This window comes from Caloenas nicobarica, chromosome 1 (genome assembly GCF_036013445.1).
Source record: "Caloenas nicobarica isolate bCalNic1 chromosome 1, bCalNic1.hap1, whole genome shotgun sequence".
Classification (NCBI taxonomy): domain Eukaryota; kingdom Metazoa; phylum Chordata; class Aves; order Columbiformes; family Columbidae; genus Caloenas; species Caloenas nicobarica.
In genome coordinates, this window is record NC_088245.1 from 122,787,702 (window position 1) to 122,809,844 (window position 22,143).

Sequence of the window (22,143 nt, forward strand, 5' to 3'; positions counted from 1 at the left end):
CTGGGTACTCTGCGTGGTAACAGTGACGACAATCACCCAGAGGTCCAATTCAGTCATGAATTTACTAAAATCACTGAGCAGAATTACAGATTACAGCAAATAGTGACTTGGCAAAAGTTTGTAACTGTATCATAAAACTTAGCAAAACTTAGCAGAACTTGCAATGATATTACTCTTATATACCCAGAAATAAGGTTAGGAAGAAAGGGGAAAAGTCATAGATCAAGATATCAGAAGGAAAGTAAAGATACCACCGCTCCATGGGTCGGTTGATCCCGTGGCGTCCTCTGGAGGGGGGGTAGATGCATTCAAGACTTTGGTAATGCTGTGAAACACACCACATCTGAGTCCCAAGTGAGATCGTGTTATAATCTAGTCCATTTGCATGTGAGATGGGAGAGAGCAGCTCATCTCCTCCCTGCGCTCGCTCTTCATGCTAATTAAGATCTTTCTGGAAATGAGTCGGGTCAACAAACTGGGGGAAAGGTCACAGTACTGACCAGAAGTGAGTTGTTTTGTCCGTAAGGGGTAGCTGTTGGTTCGTGGTTTCTTCTAGGGGCTGGTTGTCTGCCAGGTGGTCCATCTTTGATCATTCCAATCAGACCAGGAGGCCTTGACAGCAACACCGTTAATTGTCTTTATCTCAAAAATGTATGCCTTCGTTTCACAGAACCTTGGAAAAGACAGACTGTGTCCCTCCACAGCCATCTATCTTTTCTGCCCAAAGTAGCAAAAAACAAATGTTCAAGGCCTAACACACACCGCTAATGAGTCCTTTGTTTTGCAAGAGATGATGGGGTTTAAACTGATTTACAAAGCGGTAAAGAAGGAGCAGAAATAGTACTGGGCATGTTCTGTCTTGGAGCAGAGCGAGACTGAGAACAAAACACAAACCCATGTTCTATAAACAGTGTGAGAATAGTTTTCAGTGTCTTAAGTATGAATGTTATGTGGGGATGGCCCCTTGGAGACTAAAACAGGGATCATAAAACCCAGGAAATCAACAGTTCTGACTGTCATAGTGTTAAAGACTGTAATTTATTACATGAACGATGGCATCCACTTATAGAAACAGGTTAAAAACCTAGTGCTGTATAAAATTTATAACAAAGTAGTAAATAACAGAATAAACAGCGAAGCTGGAAATCATACTGGCAAGAGAGAACTAAAGGAAAGAAAAAAATCCTATCAGGGAAGACAAAACACCAGGTAGAGCATTCTGACAGATATCATGATGTGGAAATAATCTCCAGTCAAGGAGCCACCATATAAACAAATGCGGATGTCACCTGAATAAGGTTATGGTATGAAATAAAGATGAACACTCTGGCCATTAATTGCATCTGAAGACCACAGAGACCAGGTATGCCAATAACACTAAAATAATACACCTAACGTATTCATTTTCAACAGAAAATGTAGTTTACTTTGAAATACACTATGTTAAAAAAAAGGAATAAAATTTTAAAAAACCCATGAGGATAGCTTTGTAATTAGTATTTAGAAGTGTAGGTGTGAATTCAAAAGATTCTTTGCAATGCACAAAACAAAACATTGCAGTACTGTACTAAGTGGGTCCCTGTCCCACAGAAAGATGAAATACTAAGATTCTTATAACTCAAACTGAACGAAACATAAAATAGCAAGTCCAGTAATGCATATCTGCTTTAGCTATCAATTCAAATAGCTCTACAAACTTTAAGTTAGAAATATCTGTAAACCTTTTTTGGGGAAAAAAGGTTTTAGATGCAGCTTTGATTGGTAATTAAGTCTTTATATTCCTCACTAGAAGAAAAGAAGGAAACACAGGTTTGGGTAAGTCTAGTGAAGCTCCATTCTCATCTCTGTGGTTGAAAGCAAAGATACCATTAGTTTCCTGCAACTCTTTACTTACTAATTTATGTTGAATTGTAGGCAACATACTTCATTTGCTTGAAACACTCTGACATAGGTACTTTTATGAATCACTTCTGAAGCATTTGTATTTCTGCTTTTCTAAAGTATTAGTCCACTTCCTTAGAAACTGACAGAAAACAAACACTAATTACACATCTCAAACCCAACCAAATCCAGGGAAGAATGAAAGACGAAGAGCTTTAACGTGAATTGCAGCTTTCTCCTCCTGTGTGCTGTGGAATTTCAAATGACAAAAGAGTAGGCCAAATGACAAAAGAAAATTCCTATAGTTGCTACTATCAGCTAGAATGACTGTTCACATGTTAAGAGTTATCTTTTTAAAGACAAGTACATAATGTTAAAGAAAATGAAGTGGACAAGGTCAGAATGTTGTGGCTGAGCATTCTATTTCTGGAGGACAAGTTTGCATGCCACAGAAAATCAAGTGTGGTGATGTTCAAATATTTTGGTCTCATTGTTTTCAATCTACATGTCTTAGTTCAGTTACATAGCAAGTATTAAACGCTAAAAAGAAAATAACTTCTACAAGGCTACTGTACACTGGATTTATATTACATTTTATTGGCTAAGGGATTTAAGGTTTGGAAAAACAAAAAGGGGAAAACTTCTAATGCATATGCTCAAACCTTGCTGCCTCAGCAAAATCTCACATCTGCATTTTTTTAAAATACGGAAACTAAACAATGAAGAATTTTATTCTGCTCTTTAATGCCTAAAACAGGTCTTCAGAGGGTTTCTTCCTTTTTCTTTCTTGTTTCTTGCAGTTACAGGTCCTGATTTCTGTTTCAGTCATAGCAGTCATATTGTATGCTGCTGCATGCAGAGCACGTGAACATCAGCTTCCATTCCACATATACTGAAGAGCATGAATTAATTTGCACATTGTTAAAACATGTAAGCCAAGATGCTTGAATGAAACTGTTTCTTGATTTTTTTTTTTAATCTTAAACTACATCAAATCATTATGAATCCATTTAAGTACTTAGAAATTCTATTCTTTTGCCAGACAGGTTGCTGGAAGACATAATACTTCATAAACATCAACTTCAGGACAATGATGGAGACTCTTACGTTACTGAATGACTTTTCAATACCCTGATTTCCTTAAGCTGTGGCTTTTCTTGAAGAATGCTGCCTTCGAGAAGTAGAAATGCACTTAGAAGTCACTTCCCAACTATTTCTTGTTCTGCAAAGCTACATTCCTGAAACCTGTGTCTTCTACTGCCAGCTTCTTTCTTCACAGTGGTATGTCACATATGCACATGGTACTTTAATCAGGAACAGAGGCTTTAACATTTGTGAAAAGAAATGCACTCTCAGATATGGCTACATTGCCTTCAGACTGTGAAGAGTCTACTAGAAGCTCAGTCTTCATTTGTTTGAATTGCAACCGATTTGATCTTCAGCAGATGTAGGAAGAGACATCTCCTCAGTTCTAGGACGTTTAGATGCTGGGGGATTTTGGAGACTGTCATCAGATGGTAATGGCCTCTCTGAAACAGGCAGATAAGAAATCATTTAAGTAAAGTCACATTAACAAAGTAAATAATTTTGCTGAATTCACAAACGATCCAGCACTCACAAAAGAAACTGATTTGAGAGAGCCCAGCATCTTAAATAATAATCTGCTGAAAGTACAAGGGTCTTTAAAACCTACCAGTATGACCTGGTAGACATTGCACTCAAGTAAATTTGCTCTTCAGTGTTCCAGTGTCAGCTAATACACCCATTACTAGAAAAAACATTGTGATATATTGTCACATAAGTAGATATCCAAGAGCAACTGCAGTGAACACATTTCGTATTGTCAAAAGCACCTTCCAAACACAGCAAGACAATGAAGAAGCTTCAGAATCTGACACTAGGTTTAGGTTTGTGCTTGATTCAAGAGCTTCATAGCTTAGAACAGAAGTCTATGATGGAAAGAACTGATTGGCGAAAGACTTTGTTGGATATTACTAGCCACAAAAGCTTACCATGTTCTTGTTCTGAGGAAGAAGGTACAGGAACTGTATCTGTGTATGCAGAGGTTGGTGTATCTGCCTTCAGTGGAATCAAGTTTATTCTCCTTTAAAAGAGTAGAGACAGTTCAAGTGCTTTAAAGCCACTATTTCCACAAATACTTTAAAGATTGACTTTAGATAGAACCAGTTAAATTTAGATGTAGGTTAGATATATTTTACCGTGCTTTTTTCCTTCTTGTAATATGTCGAACTGAGCATTTTCTAAAGTATTTTAAATACCACTATTCATCTTTCTCACGAGAAAGTACCTTTGCATATGTTACATCTGACACAATGCTTCATGTCAATTTTCGGAGCATAGTATCTTAGTCAAATGCTTTAAAATTAAGACTGGCTGCAAAGGCAAGGTTTTAAACCCATTTCTTGGTACCTGGTAAGGCTTCCAGTTCCACTGGAAGAGCTCATCATTCCTCTGCTAGCCCTGCCCATGTTAATACTTCAGATGCATTAAACTCTAGGGAATTCTTTTGCCCACTGAGGTCCACTAACAATTACTGGGACGAAAAACAAACAACCACGACCACCACCAAAAAACCCACAACAAAACAACCAACCAACCACATGTCCTTTCTTTATGTCACATTTTCTATTTTCTTCTGCTGAATCTCTTCTGGATGGCACTTAAAAATTGGCAGAGGATTAACTAAACCATATGAAAAAAAAGTATCTTACAGGTAGCATCATGCTACTACAAGATGACAGTCATGGCATCATTATGATAGGATTAAATATAATTCCTTTCTCTCAAAATGATTAATTAACTCCATCAGTCACCCCACCGCCCTACAAGCAAAAGTCACTTTCAACTACCTACGACCCTTTGATTTGTTATAACAGTTCCAGTAGAGATGAACATCCGTGTGTAGAAAGCCATCATCTTGTAACAATCTTGTCCAATATTTTTCTTTGTGGTTGTTGATGAAATCCAGTATCCTGCTTTTGTATTCACCACTTCCTCCCTAACCACCTACATTAAAGCACTCCTATAAGAAATTCTAATAAACTCCTTTAATTATAAAGTAGCCTTGTTTTGCTGACAAAGTCTAGATCTTCATTTGCATGACTGTTTCACTACTGTTGCACACCAGCTCAGGATCTTATATTGCAGGCTGCATGACAATCAATGCAGGGATTACAGGTAATTTCTAAAAACTTCTAGATCTTCACCTTAGGAAATAACCTCAACCAATGCATCAAGTCCCACATCCATGACTGTGCACACTGACAGCCTGTCTAGAGTTGCACTCTTCTTAAAATATTTCTTCTCAGAAGGGTTTTTAAATATCCTTGTCAGCTGAAGGCTTCAGGTACCATCTTTGTACAGAAAACAGGACCTGAAGACAGACACCTGTTGCTGCCCTATGGACAAGGCATAACAGATTAGCTTTGCTAATGCCTCACTGTTTCAGACAGAAATATAAAAGGATTCAGGAGGCATTTTGACCTTTCAGTTGCAGTACAACCAGAACAAAAAGTTCCATGTCAAGGCTGCTACCACCAAGACACAGGGCTGGGAATTTATGTCTAAATCTCAACCCTTGAAACGTAGCACAAGCACAGCTTGTCTTGGCCTTCGTATTTATGACTGGAAACAGCAATATAAATCTCACCTTGGCGTCTTGCTCCATGCTTGTAAAGTGTTGAGAGTAATCCTCCTGGGCTGGTTTACTTTAGTGCTCTGGCTGGCTGGCTGGCTGATTTTCCTCTCGTCTGAGGATGAGACCGGAACACTTTTTATGCCAACAGGTGTGGAAGACACATCCTTATTGGCAGCTGTGGGTGTTCTAGGTTGCAGAGTTGGAGTGCTGGGATCAGTCACCCTGCTGGGAGGGGTCCCCTCTGTCAGCCTAGAGCCTGGGGAAATCACTTTGTGCGACTGGCCCTTTTTCATTTTTTTCTCTGCTGCCCCAGGAGTCCTGACCTTTATCTGTGGCTTCTCCTTCAGTGGTATTCCCAGTTCATCTTTCTCAAAGGTAACAAATGAGCAGTATCCATCCGTAGAAGAAATAGCAAGAAAAGCTCCATCGCTGGACCTATTTGTGATAATTTTTTTTTTCATTAAGAGGAAGGGTCAGAACTTTTCTTCAACCCTTGACCCACCAATCTATAGCACATGCTGCATCTGTCTTTTCCTCTTCTCTTCCTCAAGTAAATGTATACATTTAAATAAAACTACGGTCAAGTGAAAGACATTCAATTCAAATAAACAAAAGACCCTAAATTTTGGCCCTCACACTTGATTTAATCTCTCTGGTGTCTTCTGTGATCACGTGTAATATGCTGCTGCCAGCACCCACATGCATTTGAGCTGGCACAAAATATGGTTCAATTGAAGGTACACAAATCTTCAGCCACAGTTTCTGAAATACCGCTGAACTCTCCTCATTCAGACCAAAAGAGCAGTTCAAGCTCTTTGGCTGTGCTTCTTGTGCTAAGAGGCAATGCTCAGAATCACCGTAGTGCTCACCTGAATGGGCCCTTCATGCTCATTTCACCAAGAAAGGTCTATCACTGATTAAAACCACTTGATTTTCTACTCTCTTCCACACCCCTCCTCCTAGCAGACAATGGTTTTCACAGTGTCTGAGCATTCACTATAACTTCTGAAAAAGAGGCCTCCACATGGTCCTCAGCTTAGGTATACTGGCTAGAAAGACATGAGAGAAGAAGCCTTGTCCAGCAGAGGGGTGTAACCTGATTTCAAGACTTGGGTTCAATTGGCAGCTCCAGTCCTCACTTCCCACATTAAGTCAGATAAATTACTTTTGTCCCACACATGAAGAACCACTAAACGGAGTTGTGCAGATAAAGCAGAATTTGGCCAGCATACAGACACCCGAACTCAAAGATAGGACTTCCAAAACCTTCAAATAACTTCATTATTACTAGTTACACTGCCTGAACAATGAGTACTTTTCATTAACTTTTATAAAAAGAGCACATCTGCTTGCCCTCGGGGTGTTTGCACATTGTTTCCCAAGTGATAAAAGAACCATAACTCTCCAGTTTACAGGGCAAAAAGAGGGGTCTTGCTGTTCAGACACTGTGATGACAGTGACCACATATGTGCCATGAAAGAAACAAAGACAGACAAGATGTGCAGAACTTCAACATTTAAAAAGCACATTTCCATCACAACAAAACAACAGAAAAATCACCTACCATGAAATGTCACTCAGGGTGTGATAATGTATATTAGAAACATAACCAAAGGGGAAGGACTGCTCGGTATCATAAAAAAGCACAGAATCTTCTGAAGCAACAGCAAACACCAATCGATAGGGCAGATTAAATAGAGTAGGAGCTGATTTCTGACCGATTTCATCTAGAATGCAAAGAAATGAACACATTGAGAACTCTCTCGTATTCAATGCAAGGTAGTAACTGCACTAGCTTAGTCATGAATGTTAAGAAAGATTTCATTATTGATCAGTATAAGATAACAGTTGAGAAAACAGCACTTCTATAAAATGTAAAGTTTGATGTCAAGCATAACATTTCTGTTGCCTGATGTTTGCCCTTGTCTAAACTTAAGTCAGAGAAATTGGCAGGTTTGTCCACCTGGATCACTATTATTTTGTTTTGCAAAGTTTGTCATATTTTCCAACTGAAATTTTTCAGCATATTTATATGGAATTTAGTATAAAAGTCCAAACAAATATACCTTAGGATATAGCGTAAGTCAAGGTCACAATAAATTTCTGTATATTTATTTATGCAGAGTTACACCCTGTGTGATTCAGTCAAAATAATGGATTTAGCACTCTTTCTGTTATCCTGGGTTCAGCTCCTACCTAGTATTTTCATTGCAATGTTAGTTCTTTGTAAAGTCAAATTATTCCAACTTCCACTGGTAGCTGAGTGCTAGCTAGCTAGCTGCTTTCAGAAATTCCTAACACATAGAGCTCCCATTCAGTTCTATTTGATTATGGAAGCTATGCATTAAAATAGACAGATCATTAACATAATGTAAGGTACTCATATCTATAGACCTCCATACTAATGTAGATTTTCACTTCTCTAGGTGTATGTTGCAGTAACTAAACACTCCATTTAGAGGAACTACAAAGACCAGCAACAGACACTCAGCTCCTTACGCTGCATCACACCATTACAATGAATTTAAAGATTATGACGAAAATACGGACACAACAACAGGTTATCTCTAAACTCTGTAAGGAATACTACAAATTGGCCCCCTAAAGAATGCAGCAAAGCTCTGCCTTTTCACCAGAGCCAAGACTGGTCTTGTTAATGAACACTCTTGGACCCACTGGACTCACAGTAAGGTTGGATTTCAATCTCCAGGTAAGTTCTCATGCAACTTCATACAATCCTTTCCCCAACTCAGAACTCCTGTTCTGGCCAGTAACAACAGCACTGCTTCAGGTTTGGCCTCCTTGAATAAACAGCAACAGTTGCTGCAAACTACACCAACTCTCTGGTGCTTCTGTGATGTGGGTAGTTGAGACTAACACAAAGTATTTCACTGGGTTGCTCCTTTAGTGCTAAGCCAAGTTATTTACTTTTACTCAAACGAAACGGTTAAAAGTTAAAGAAAAATATTAACCAATGTTTCTGTAGCCTAAGAGGCCAAGTCAGAATATTTATCCACTACATCAAAAGCTACTCACAAGGTACATAAGGTGAATGCAATGTCTTAGAATCAGGAAACAGCTTCTAAGATGTGGTACAATGCTATCTTAATGGAATGTTAGAAGGCTGGGGCATAAAATTGTAAACAGCCACATTGGCCTTTTCACATATTTGCTGTAAAATCATACATTCTGAAGGATTTACAGTACCTTTATTAAATGTTCGTCTCAACTCAAAGTAGACTGGGCAGCAGCGAACAGCAAGAGTTGCCTTTCCAGGACATGGCAGGTGACCGACAGGCCTTTTATAAAGAATCAGTATTTCAGAAAACAGCATTTTTTTAAAATAAAAAGATATTTTGATCTTATTAAACTCTACCTTTTAAGATTGTTTCTGGAGAAAATATATGTGGTGTTTGTTACATTTTCTCCTGATTCAACACAGCCAGCTGCAAAAATAAAGGTTAAAACATTACTCATCAACTCAAAAAGGTACTGAGTACACACTATGTCCACAAACATTGTACTTCTCAGGAATCAGGCTTGTCATTTGGGCAAGAGCTGTGCAACATGAACACAAAATATTTATTTAGTGCTGGTTTTGTTTCCCTTATATACTTCCCCCTCAAAGCTTCTTTTTGATGTTGCCAGACATCTATAAAAGCAGTGCTTACAATGGCAAATTGATGCCCTCCTTCAAATGTTATTTTTACTATGACTGCAGAATGTTCTTCAGAAAGGATACAGACAGCAGTCAAAAGAAACCACTCATTATTCTTCATTCCTATTTTAACAGAGCTGTATTGTTGCAATTTACATGTTTCAGCTCACAAAAGCATCAGAACTTTTATTATGGTAGAAAGTTGATGTTCTGGACTACTAACGGAAGAGTATTGTGGAGCCGCTACTTTGTTCACTGGGAAGAATGAGGAATGGCATATTTAAGATAAATAAGTGTCCCCTAGCAGTTTGAAAGCAATCTTGATGCACATTCAAACTAGAGCATAATAGAGACAACGTAAGTTATAGTATCCGTTTTCACATACCTGGAGTGAGTAAATAGGAGCCATCAGCAGTAAAACTAAGCCTGCGGAAAAATGACTTCATGCTGTCATCATGAAACATCCGATAGCTCCTAGCCTGTAACATTGAAAATATGATTGTGTAAAGTGCCAAGAACATGTCAGCTGGAATTCAAGTGAGAAAAACATCCAGTTGTACAACCCACCTGATGGAACTTTTATTTTAAAAGATAAATGTTTTAAAAACCACAGCTCCTTCAAACTCGCTTTCTGCTGTGCTGTAAATTCTTCACAGCTAAGAAAAATAGTCCTTGATCCCTCTTCAGCTACTAATCAAAACACTCCAAGAGCAGTCACATTAGACCGGTAATCAAAAAGTGGTAATAACCTGGAGAACAACATTATTTAACGGTCAACGTAAAAGCCTGTTCCTTTGGCATTTAATTTTAAGTCTAGTATTAGATGTTTAAAGAGGCAAGATGGCAAAATGCCCTCTTTCAGGCCTCTTCTTGAGTTTCTATAAAACTGTTACAAATGTTTTCACAAAAATAAAAAAGAAAAGGAATAGGAGGATTTAAAAAGGTTATAGCCAGCTTGAAGGTGTTATTTTACTATGAGTTAGAACTGTTTGGGGGGAAAAAAGCTCTTTGTTTTCCCTCTTAGGGTTAGAGAGAGAATTTCCTACGTTTTCACTAATTCATATTTTTCCTAAAAATCAGACTATGTTTTTGAAAATTTCAGGCTGCTGACTTTAATAAACCTACAGCTACTGACAGACATATTTGAAGGTTTTCCTATTAAGAATTCACTATGCAGATTATTTTTTCCACACAATTTTTAACATTTACAACCAAAGACACTGTGTTACTACTTTAATCAACTGAACTTGCAAGTGTTCTTTCTTAGTAGTTTCTGTAATGTTTAAGGAAACCTGAAGAGATCCCTATCTACAAAATGCAAAGGTGAAATAGAGACAAAAATATCTGATACACAGATAACTTGAATGCAAAAATATTTGCCCCTTTGGTTTCACAAAATAGAACACCACCTACAAAATAGCACCCAGTGTATTCTCCAGTACCACTAGTAGCAAAACAATGTACCTCTCCTTCAGCTCCTGATCCAGATGGCATCTTGGTAACATTGAACGCTACACGCTTGGTTTGTGTGTTGTACACCCGCAGGATCCTACATGATGGAGAGCAGAGTTAGCTACAGCTTCCTCTCACCTCAAGTTTCACACAGTGCTACAGCATCTCACTTCTCAGTCAGGACTGCCAAATACAAATGACAATCACACATTAACTGTAACTCTGATCATGAGACACCATCGGGTGGACATGTTTTGACGGCTAAATAACCAACAAAACACTGACAATTATTTGATTCAGCAAGGTTTGTGAAGAACCAGCCTACGCATTTGTGGAGGACTGAGGGAACTGGTGGACAGCAAACAGCCATGCCATTACTACCTGTGCTGTAATAGGCAGTGTGTTCTTGCAGAGTGTCAACTCACCACAAAGACAATTAGCTACATCTCTATGCTCCAGTTTCCTTTGGAATAAATGAAAACTGGAGTACATCTCCGTACAGGACATTGGAACTCCCCTGACCTCACCTCACTAAAAGAGCAGGCAGCCTAAGCAAACCAAACTGCTCATACCACCACCCTCTCCTTCCTGCCAGCTCTGGCATTCGCCAAGTTACGTTTGTTTGTTAGGCTGGCAGAAAACCAACCTAACACGCACACACACAAAAAACCAGCTTTCTGCTGATTTAATGTTCTGAAACAGCTCCACAAAAAAGTCCTGGGCAGAGAAAATAGAATGCGAGGCTCTGGCAGACAGCTTGCGACAGTTGTGGAACTACTGGCTCTGGATGTCATACAGCTAAGCTGGTCTGCCAAAAGGGGGAAGAGGTCTTCCCACCCCAGGCTGGTGAGTGCTCAGTCCTGGCAAATGGCCTGGCTTCAGTAAGACTCCTGTTGAGCCGATGCTACTCACTAACCTTGCAGAAAAGCATCTGAAACCTGAAGGGGTGGGAGATTTCCCCTCTTCAGATTAATTCATGCCCTCGCTTGCAACTTCACTCTAAGAAAAACACATGCGTCATTCCACTACTTGTGTTTCTCTGCTGTTCGTTTTAATAAAGGCACACAAATCTCATGTAACTGATTATCAGAAGATAGAGGCTCACAATGACCTAGTAGCCATTAACTTACCACTTTTCTGAGCCTATTGCAAATCTTAAATCAAAACTACTTTTCCACTGCTACAGCAATTTTATTTGCAGCGGGTGCCAGATGATATGCATTTATCAGCCAGCTGTGAACCCCTTCAGAGAAGCACATGTGCCGTGAACAGTTTAAGCTCAACTCAAAGTTCTGACAAGGGCCAAGTTTATGAAGTATGTGTTTTGCTTTCCCAGTGACATCACTTACAAAACTGTTGGGGATGGAGGGAGCAAGAAGACAAAAGAAAGGTATCAGCAGAAAAACATTTTAATTGATTTCTTAACCTGTTTATATCTTTGTGTAAAATGACAACGATTAACTTATTAGTTCATTAACAACCAGAGAATGCAGCGCTCTCTTAACATGTATTTGGCATCTCTAATGACCAATATAATGAAAACTTATTTTCTGAAGAAAAAATTCTACAAAATGTTATGCAAGCTTATTTGCTGCTTAGAGAGGACACTCAGACTTCAAGAATCATTTACCACAAGCAGATTAACTGAAGTATCATTTTAATTTCACATCAACCTTCTTACAAAACAATCTGAATAAAATTAAAAGAAAAGCCATGTTTATCTCAGACACTTGCTTTTAATTTATCCTCAAGTAAGAAAGAACACTAAGGCAAAACACTTAGATGAACAGCTCACCTATCACAACTCAGAGTTGCAATGTACTGGCCTAGAGGATCCCAGGTTATTCCTTGGACATAACTCTTGTGTTCATTTAGTATTGAAACCTTCTGTCCTGAAATCACAAACAGTTTCCAGATTCTAAATTCAAATGTATTTTAAAACATTTCTTCATTTCAGAAACAAGACAAAATGTTTCAAAATAATTTTTTTAAACGCACAAACTATTAACTTGGTGGGACCTGATAAGAATATTGGAAATAGCTGCGTTATTTCTAGAATCTTCACAAATATGGTAAATTGTGACACACCAGTTTAAGGCTTGTTCCCTACAAACTAACTCAGATAAGCAGCTTGGCTAAGGCATTAAACATGCAAGATGAATGTATTGCAAAACCAGAAGTATTTCAAAACTTTTTTGAGTTAGAAATTATTTTTTTTTCAGGCTAGTCTAGCTGTTCCACAGCTAACTGAATTTGGCTGAATACCGAGCCAGAAATTCCAGTGTTAAAACATAACTTTCAGCTGAGGCTAGACAGCCAGACTCTCCTATCTAGGGCTGTATAAACTCACCTACTCTGCAGAGCAGGTGGTGAAAAAAATTTTACTATACACATGCTGACTGACAGTTACACATGGGCAGCTTTCAGAAACGATTTTACAGCAGTGCTAACTCACGTTCTTCCACAGCTTACTCTGTCATGAAGATCTCTCAAAGATATCAGCTCTCTAACCCCACTTATGTTCCACAGTTGAATGTCTCAGATCCAAAGGATTGTGATGAGGTAAAGTTACAGATAATCTCACGAAATACTTTGCTTAGAATACTAGGGACAGGTGTGGGTATGTTTCTTTTTTTTTCCTATTAGTATAGTGTTGCTTTATGGCAAGTAAGTACTATAAGCTGACAAGTTTCAAAGACAACATGTCTTGAAAAAGACTACACAAATAGGGTTAAGGCCATGCTACAGAATATCTAAAGTCCTTCTGTTGCAGTACTCCATTTCAGACTGTGGTCAACAACAAATGCCAGAGTGTAAGAACAGACCAAACGCACAATAATATTTCTACGGGATACAAACTGTTGGCAGCTCATAGGGTACCTCAAGGACTTCTTAAAGCCAGTGATGCTCTCTTTGTACTAAACAGCCCTATGTATTTTTACTATTAATTTTCTTCCAAACGTATATATTTTTTAAAATCATGCAAGCTTTTAACCCGGGGTATTACTGGAAGCTATCCTTGAAACTCTTTCCTTCCGTGTTCCTACAACTTCAATCACAAAACCTATGTTTTCCAGTAATGATTTCTTACTTCCAATTTACTAGCTGTCTCTCTGCCTAGAGACAAAATGCCCTCCATGGCATCAATTGCATGATAAAAGAAAGCAGTGAGAATGGAAGACATTATGTATAAGTAACATATCAGCTTAAGAGGTCATCCACCTTTTTTTAGTGATAATCCTAACAGATAAATCCCTTTAAAGTTGTCACAAGCAATATGAGACGCAAGAGACTTTTGGTCATAATACCCATACACGTACTTATGCTCTGAGCACACACACTTAATTAAACACTCATGTATTTATGGTAAAGACTTTTGGAAAGGAGTACATGCGACAGTTCAGATGGGGGAGGTGTTAAGCACCCAAAGCAAGAACACAAAAAACATCAGCAGCAGAACATTTGTATTTTCACGTGTCTGTGTGCTGAAAAAGTAACCTAGACTCCATTTTATTTTTCTTAGACACTAAATATTAGAAATGTGAGACGAAAGGTTAACTTTAGAGAAAGTTCAGTATTTCCATATTAAATAAAAAGAAAGTAATGATTACACTGCTAATAAAAAAACCATCAAGCCATCGTAAAGCAACCTAACCTAGCTGGGTACTACCAGAACTTTTATAGATGGACCTTTCTTGGAGAATACAAACACTTCCACTGCAGTGGGACGAGCATGAACAGAAGTGTTTTGCTGAATGGAGAAAAAAAAAAAAGTGTCACATCTTGCAAAACAGAGCCTGCATCCTACACTGACTTCCTGTTTTTGACTGAGGTAGTTAGTTACCTGATACCAGTCAAGTTTTGCTTGTTGGGGAATGGTGTGGAGTAAGTAATATACAAGATGCTTGTGTAGGAGTTTGGGGGGGAAAAAAAAATGGGGTGAAGTTCACTTCCTGAATACTCAAAGGTAAACAGATAACTGAAGTGTAAATTTTGCTGGCCTGAGGGTATCTTTATATGCTGGGCTATCTGCCTCACAATCCCAGAAGTCTAGCAATTAAGTGGACTGGTCTCTCACAAAAGAAAAGATGCTTTCAACTCTTTCCGTAAATACGAGACACTTCCATCAGGACTGGAGCTGCAAGTGATAAATGTAGCATTTACCTTTACTGACATCCCACATTATAGCTGTATTATCTACAGAAGCAGATGCCATGTAATTTCCATCTGAGGTCCAACAAATATCATATACATCTTCTAAGTGGCCTCTAGAATCCAGAAGAGAAAAATTATTTAAAAATTAACAGCTACTTAGTTTTGTGCATTTTTAGATTAAAAACAGAGGCAAATAAAGCATCACTGAAGTAAAATAAACAGCATGACTTTCAGCTTTTAAAAAAACTTCCATGTTCGGAAGGTGGTAGAACATTTTTAAAAAGCACATCCTACTTCTAATTCAAATAAGACTGCCTTTTCAACAGGTGTTTTTTCACAGACAACGAAAACCCTGCTTTTGAAGGCATTTATAAATTTGTACCTAGAGATCTGCAAATGTACAGTTCTAGGACTTGTACAAACAGAAAATAAGACACTGCACAAAAGAAATTAGGTGTCACTATTCAAGAAAACTTTCCTATATGAGTTTCATAAAAGAAGTAACCAAACATGCATACTCAGCAGAACCACATGAAAAATAGAAAATTAAGGTTGATTTAGATACAGTTGAACAAACATGGCAAGGTACTCATAACCACCTAGACGGGCTCCGTCAAAAACAATTTGTATTGCTTGTTGTTTGAAGACTTATCATACAGTCTAATAAACTTAATAAATATTTGCAACATCAAGTTTAGGGAAGAGGGACTGAGTTTGTTTGTTTGCTTTAAGAGATTGACTAATGTTCCTAAAGGAGCATGATGGTTCTTCATGCAATCCTACTAGCAGTTTTGAAACTATTCTCACATATTCCTTGTAAGTGCTGAGATTTATATTAGTTATGGATAGCAGGGTTGTTTGTTTTTTTTTTTGTAAACACATGTAAATTCTTAATGATTTTATCAGTATAGACAGATAAGAGGCCAAAACTTTTAACAGACACTATGCAAAAAGCAAGGCAGTTACACATTGCTCATGCAAAATGCATTTCAGAATCCAGAATCACTAATTTCTTTCAGATTCCAGCTGAGAGTGAGAACAGAACACTGTTGTATTCCAACTGCCAGCAGTGGTTTGATGCCTTAGCCACTATCAGCTCACACATACTTAGTCTTAGCAGGCATTGTGTGTCTGTTTTATTAACAATTGTACACTTGAAACAAAAGCTGTACAATCCAGCAGATTTTCAACTATTAAAATGAAATAGTTGAAGAAGATTGGTCGAATCTCAGAGATATTAGTATCATCTGGCAAAACCGCATGAACCATTTTATCTACTGATGCTTTTTGCTTTAATAATGATCAAAATTTCCCCTATAAAGCTAGTAAATAAAGCTTCACGTTTACTTTATATATCTCTGCGCTAAGCTTTAAGTGACTGCAAATCTCAGGAACCAATTTCAAAGCATGTCAGTTTTGTCACATAAATGCCAGATCTTCTGCCTCAAGAGAAGATGTAGGTTGGCACTGTATCAAAAAGTTAAAGACAATAAAAGGATGAATATTAGAGCAAGCAAATTTTAGACAGCATTGAAGTCGAGAAAAGCCACTAGGGAATCAAAAACACTGAAGAGAAAAACTCATAAAATATTAAGCTACCTTAAAGTTTTAACAACTGTCCAGTTCTCCTTGTTGAGCTGAGCTTCATCTTCATCCTGAAAAACTAGCGGTTCTGATTCTTTGCTATCATTCAGCTTCCACAATAAAATAACAGCATCTGTAGAATAAATAATATAAAGCTGCTTTCTTTCTCACTATTTTGTTAATGCATTGCATTTAGTTCAACATTACAATTACCTCACATAAAGAACACATGAAAAGCCGTACCTGTTTCATGGTGGGGAGGAGTAGGTGGTAGACTGCTTTAGCCTCCAGTGTGAGCTACTGATTTTAAGCAATGTTGTTTTTTTAAAATTATTTAATTACCTACTGAAAAAAAAGGTGAAGATTCCCAGGTGCAAGATGAGAGTTAAGTGCTTAGCTTTCAATCTGTTTTTTGATTAGAGCTGACTATGGTTCTGTACTACAGGCTTTTGAGAATCTCGCACTAAGGTAACACTCAGCTCAGTTTCATGAAGTACACACCTATCTAGTGCTGCCCTTATGGTGACTGAAGAATCCAGGTGGCCCTGGACAGAGAGGCCTAAATTTACAAATTCCGCCACAGCTTCCCAGTATGACGCTAGGCAATCCATTCAACCTCCTAATCTAAAAAAAGGGGATAGTAATTATTTTATATCTGGAAAACAGAGACTCTCAGAAACATAGCCAGAAAAAAAGTTACTTAGAAATTGCATGACATGCATTAGCTAATTATAATTGGAGTGTATATGTGAGTCCAAAACTGGAAGTGTGAAAGGGGTACAAAAATTCCTGTGTTCTTTTTCTTTTAAATCCTTTCACTCACCAGATGCCTAAATGTAGCTTCTTTAGACATTATCACTCACCATCTCCTCCAGATGCCAGGATCTCACCACTTGGAGAGAAGCGCACAACATTTACAGCTTTCGTATGGCGGGCAAGGTTGGACAAGAATTCCACAATTGCTTTTCCATCTGGTCCTTTTTCCACTTTCCATATCTAGTTACAGAAGCATTACAGACAGTTTTCAGGAACAAGATGTAATATATATGCCCCACTTCAGTAATCCACAATTTACTCCTTGGGCAGTCATTCTGAACTTATTCTCTGAAACTTTCAAATCTAAAGCTGCTGTTGCACCACAAATTTTCCTTCTATAGGATACAGTGGTGTACTGGGTTTATGTGGCAAGGTTTTGGTAGCTGGGGGAGGCTTCAGAGGTGGCTTCTGTGAGAAGACACCAGAAGCTGCCCACATGTTAGACAGAGCCAGTTCCAGCCAGCTCCGAGATTGTGCCACTGCTGGCCAAAGATTGCCCCATCAGTGACGCTGGTGGCACCCCTGTGACAACATATTTTAAAAAGAGTAAAAAACACGGCATAGCAGCTGTGAGAGAAGAGTAAAAAAACTGTAAAAGAAACAGCCCTGCAGACATCAAGGTCAGTGAAGAGGCAGGGGCAGGACATGCTCCACGTGCTGGAGCAGAGATTCCCCCGTAGCCTGTGGAGAAGACGATGGTGAAGCAAGTTGTCACCCTGCAACCCATGCAGGTCCACTGGGGAGCAGGGATCCACCTGCAACCCATAGAAGACCCCACACTGGAGTAGGTGGGTGTGCCCTGAAGGAAACTGCAGTCTGTGGAAAGTCCACACTGGAGCAGGCTCCTGGAAGGAGCTTGGGCCTGTGAAGCCCATGCTGGAGCAGGTTTTCTGGCAGGAACTGTGACCCTGTGGGGGACCCACGCTGGAGTTGTCTGTTCCTGAAGGACTGCAGCCCATAGAAAGGACACATGCTGGAGCAGTTCTTGAAGAACTGCAGTCTCTGGGAAGGATCCATGTTGGAAAAGTTTGTGAAAGACTGTATTCCATGGGAGGGACCCCATGCTGGGTGGCAGGGGGAAGTGTGTGAGGAACGAGGAGTGGCAGAGACAACATATAATGAGCTGACCACAACCATTGTTCCCCATTGCCCTGTGCTGCTTGGGGGAGAAGGTAGAAGAGTCAGGAGAGAAGCTGAGCCTGGGAGAAGGGTGTTTTTAGTTTTGATCTTATTTCTCATTATCCTACTCTATTATGTATTGACAAAAAATTAAATTGATTTCCATAAGTTGAGTCTGTTTTGCCCATGACAGTACCGAGTTAAGTTATCTCCCTGTCCTTATCTTGATGCATAAGCTTTTCCATCACAGTTTCCTCCCTGTCCTGTTGAGGAGGTGGAGTGATAGAGCAGCTTGGTCAGCACCTGGTGGCCAGCCAAGGCAAACCCACCACAAGCTGTATTTGTGTTGCAGTGTATTTTTAGTCTGATTGAATATATTACTGACTATTTCCAACAAATTAAAAAAAACCCTGACCAAATACATCACATCATTATCTCTTCATTCATCGACAACCTCTAGCTTCAAGGAGATTTGACAAGTCTATAAATACAATGATTCAATAGTATGGAATTACAATATCTTGTTAACAAATCTGTCAACCACAAACAGTAACAGTCTGAAAAAAAAAAACCAAAACCAAACCCATGAGTACCACAGGAGGAAAAAAAACACATTAGCTCACTTTAGAAGTCCCCACAAGTTGAAGAGTTTTGCAATATACCCTGAATGTCAATGGATTTACTGGTTTCAAATAGACGATTTGAGCAAGAATTATAATAGCTCCAGTTCCCCACTAATCATAACCACAGCATTAAGACAGTTGCATGATATGGACACCATACCAGCAATACTGGAACGCACAGAGCATAATGACGCTACTTCTACGGCTCTACTTGTGAACTAATTCAGTCATGACAGCAACACTGTTGTGTCCCTATATTGTGGGACTAAGGCCACAGATAGCTAAATCCCATCAGGTGTTTCAAATAATCTGCTCTTGCATACAATTAAGTTCAGAGAAAAACAAAACAACAAAAAACCCCACCAACACCCAACAAGCAGACCTTGATAGGAATATACCAAACAATGAAGCAAGCAGCCTGAATAAAGACCTCCGCAGTTTTGGCAGCTTTCCCTCCTTATGCAATAGTCCTCCAAAAGAAGACGTAGCAGGGGTATCTTTTATGTTAAAGAACACTGAAAAATTTCTGGCCCTAGAACTTGCATATTTGTAATATATAAATGGGGACAGTCCTCATGTGCATTAAGAATCTGGAAGAGAGTAAGCAATTGCTTGATTTTGCAAAGGTGAATCTTACAGCCACATCTTTTGGGGCTTGTGCTACTCAACATTTTCATAAGTGCTTCTCAAAAGGATGAACAACAGATTAACAAAGTTTGCTAACACCAATACGAAATTACTTCAGAGAGTTGCCTGTGAAGCTGAGTGACAAGGGCTGTAGAAAGATCTCATACTGCCGAGTGACTACTTATAAAATGGCAGATAAAATTCAACTTTGATGAACATAAAGGTAATAAATTCAGTTGTTTCTCCCTATCCCACAAGACTTGCCTGAAGTTGACAGTTACTACCCAGGAATATCACCCAGCACTGAATACAGGTAATTTTCTAAAAATAATATTTACATCACTCAGCAGCAGTCAAGGACAGCATGCAGGGGGAACAGTCGTTTTGTATACAGCCATACAATCTCATACTCTTTCCCTAAACCATCCACCATGGGTATCATGTACCAGCCGGTAATCTCACACCTTGGATAACATGCCATTTCATGTGCTGCCCATGCTATAAAACCAAAACAAACAAGTCTGAAACTTACACGAACAGCTGTGTCCACACCTGCTGAGGCCAGCCGATTGATCTTCCCATCAGCTCCGTGCTGGAAGTCTAAGCTGTAAACAGGCTCCTTATTATGCCACGCTATTTCACAAGTGATGACCTTCATGTTTGCTAAAGAAAACCGAGCAAATACCAGGTAAATTCTCGTTTCTTATGACTAAAGCAATCAAAGTTAGCACAGATTTTGCGAGCACTGCAGACAGGTCCCGTAACAATTTCACTGCAGAAATCGACAGAAGGATGGTTTAAGGAAGCCAATTTTTAAGCACGATTTATTACGGCTAAAGTTACTGCCTGGGCACTGCGTGAGAAGGGTAATAAAGCCACGTCTCTCAGCGGCATCAAACGCCGTGACAGAAGCGCAGGGCAGGGTTACAACTAACAGCAAACCCCGGGAGCAGCCCCCGCAGCTGCCCCGGCCCTGCCCGCGCCCCGCTCCTGGCAGGGCCGAGCCCCCGCCGAGCAGCGCCAGGCTCGCACGACCCCCGTCCATCAACAGCTACTTCCGAACCGACAGCCAAGCACCGAGAAGCCCAAACAAAGGCACGGAGGTCCCGGCAGGGGCAGCAGGAAGGCAGAGGCGCAGCCGCTGCTCCGCGGACGGTACCGCTGGGAGAGGCCGCTGCCCAAAGCCCCGGCGGCCTCGGTAAGCCGGGACCAGCGATACCCGACGGCTTGAGAGGATCAGCCACACGGAACACGACGGGCTCGCTGGCGACAGCCCTGCGAGCACCGAGGAGAACCCCCCGCCTCTCCGCACGCCGGCCTCCCGCCCGCTGCCAGCCCGCCCCCCGCTGCGGCCCCTCTCCCCGCAGCACCGCGGGGCGCTGCCGGCCCCGCCCGCACCAACCGCCACTAACGGCCGGGGGCGGGGAAGCGGGGGGCGCGACCCCCGGCCCCTACCTGCGGCGCCGCGCGGCCTGGCCGGGCTGCAGCGCGGGCGCGCGTTTCCCGCCCCAGCGCGCGGTGCCCGCCCCGCGCCTGCGCGCTGCCGCCCCGCCCGCCGGCTGAGGAGCGCCCGGCGGTGCGGCTGCGCCCCCTGCTGGAAGCGGGAGCGGCGGCAAGGCGGTGCCCCGGCAGGCCCCGCCCCTCAGGGGCGCAGCGCCCGGCGCGCTCGCCCCCGACCCGTTTTCGGCCCGCGGTTTGGGGAGGTGCCGGCACCGCCGTCGCAGCACCTGGCGGCCCTGCCCGCCCCCGCTGGAGAAGCAAAAAGTGTGAGTGTGGGGGGAGCGTTGGGGGAAATCCACGGACTCCGCAGCGCTGCCGGTTTGGCGCTGCGGTTTCTTCTGCCTGGGATCGTAGAATCATAGAATAGTTTGGGTTGGAAGGGACGTTCAAAGCCCATCTAGCCCAACCCCCTGCCACGGGGGACATCTTCAGCCAGATCAGGTTGCTCAGAGCCCCGTCCGGCCTGGCCTTGAGTGTCTCCAGGGATGGGGCATCTGTATCTGCCCTGGCCTAAGCTTTCTTCCAATTAAAAAGCCCCGCAAAAACAATGAAACAAAACAAAAACTAAAAAAGCCCAGTGCTCTCCCGCTCCCCAAAAGAAAAAAAAAAAGGCTTTGCTGTATTTGAGATGGTTTTACATATAGTCTGCTTGACGGGCAACCAATCTCCCAAATTCCCATTTGTTTCAAATGCGAACCTTTCCATTTCCAATACTAATTAAAAAATTACGTCAGTAGAAACTGGCATCTGCTTTTCCTTCTTCCCACACCACCTACAGCTTCGCTGCTTCTCGCCGCCTTCCCTGTGCCAACAGGCAAAAGAGCCACTGGCCAAGTGGTTAAAGCCAAAACTTGCACTCCGAAGGCCTCACTGTCTAACACAAGTGTGAAAGCAGAAGAGAACAAATGAAGATTTATTGTATACAGATCAGATTTATTTTATTTTATTTTTTAAAAAAGGAAGAGGACTTGTAACTAGAGGGCCATGAAAATCTCCATGCAAGTATGACTAGGCTTAGAAAGCCAGGACAGTGCAAGTCCTTGCATGTTGAAGAAGTTTCCCCACCCTTG

The 22,143-nt window shown here is 40.7% G+C and overlaps 1 protein-coding gene across 2 annotated transcripts; it reads right to left on the reverse strand.

Moving 5' to 3' along the window:
• Positions 1-1,018: 1,018 nt before the first annotated feature.
• On the reverse strand, positions 1,019-21,095 carry CHAF1B (chromatin assembly factor 1 subunit B). Of its 2 annotated transcripts, none has more exons than XM_065638918.1 (14): positions 21,029-21,095; positions 20,106-20,236; positions 17,252-17,384; positions 16,404-16,521; positions 14,814-14,917; positions 12,445-12,541; positions 10,662-10,746; positions 9,583-9,676; positions 8,916-8,985; positions 8,747-8,838; positions 7,104-7,266; positions 5,552-5,974; positions 3,894-3,985; positions 1,019-3,410 (listed from the first exon to the last, which is right to left on the reverse strand). In XM_065638918.1, exons 2-14 carry the CDS (start codon positions 20,229-20,231, stop codon positions 3,289-3,291), a joined length of 1,719 nt encoding a protein of 572 aa, XP_065494990.1. In that variant the 5' UTR covers positions 20,232-20,236; positions 21,029-21,095; the 3' UTR covers positions 1,019-3,288. The 2 variants fall into 2 exon arrangements, with proteins under 2 accessions (XP_065494990.1, XP_065494999.1); XM_065638927.1 differs by lacking the exon at positions 21,029-21,095 and adding an exon at positions 20,733-20,814.
• Positions 21,096-22,143: the final 1,048 nt, after the last annotated feature.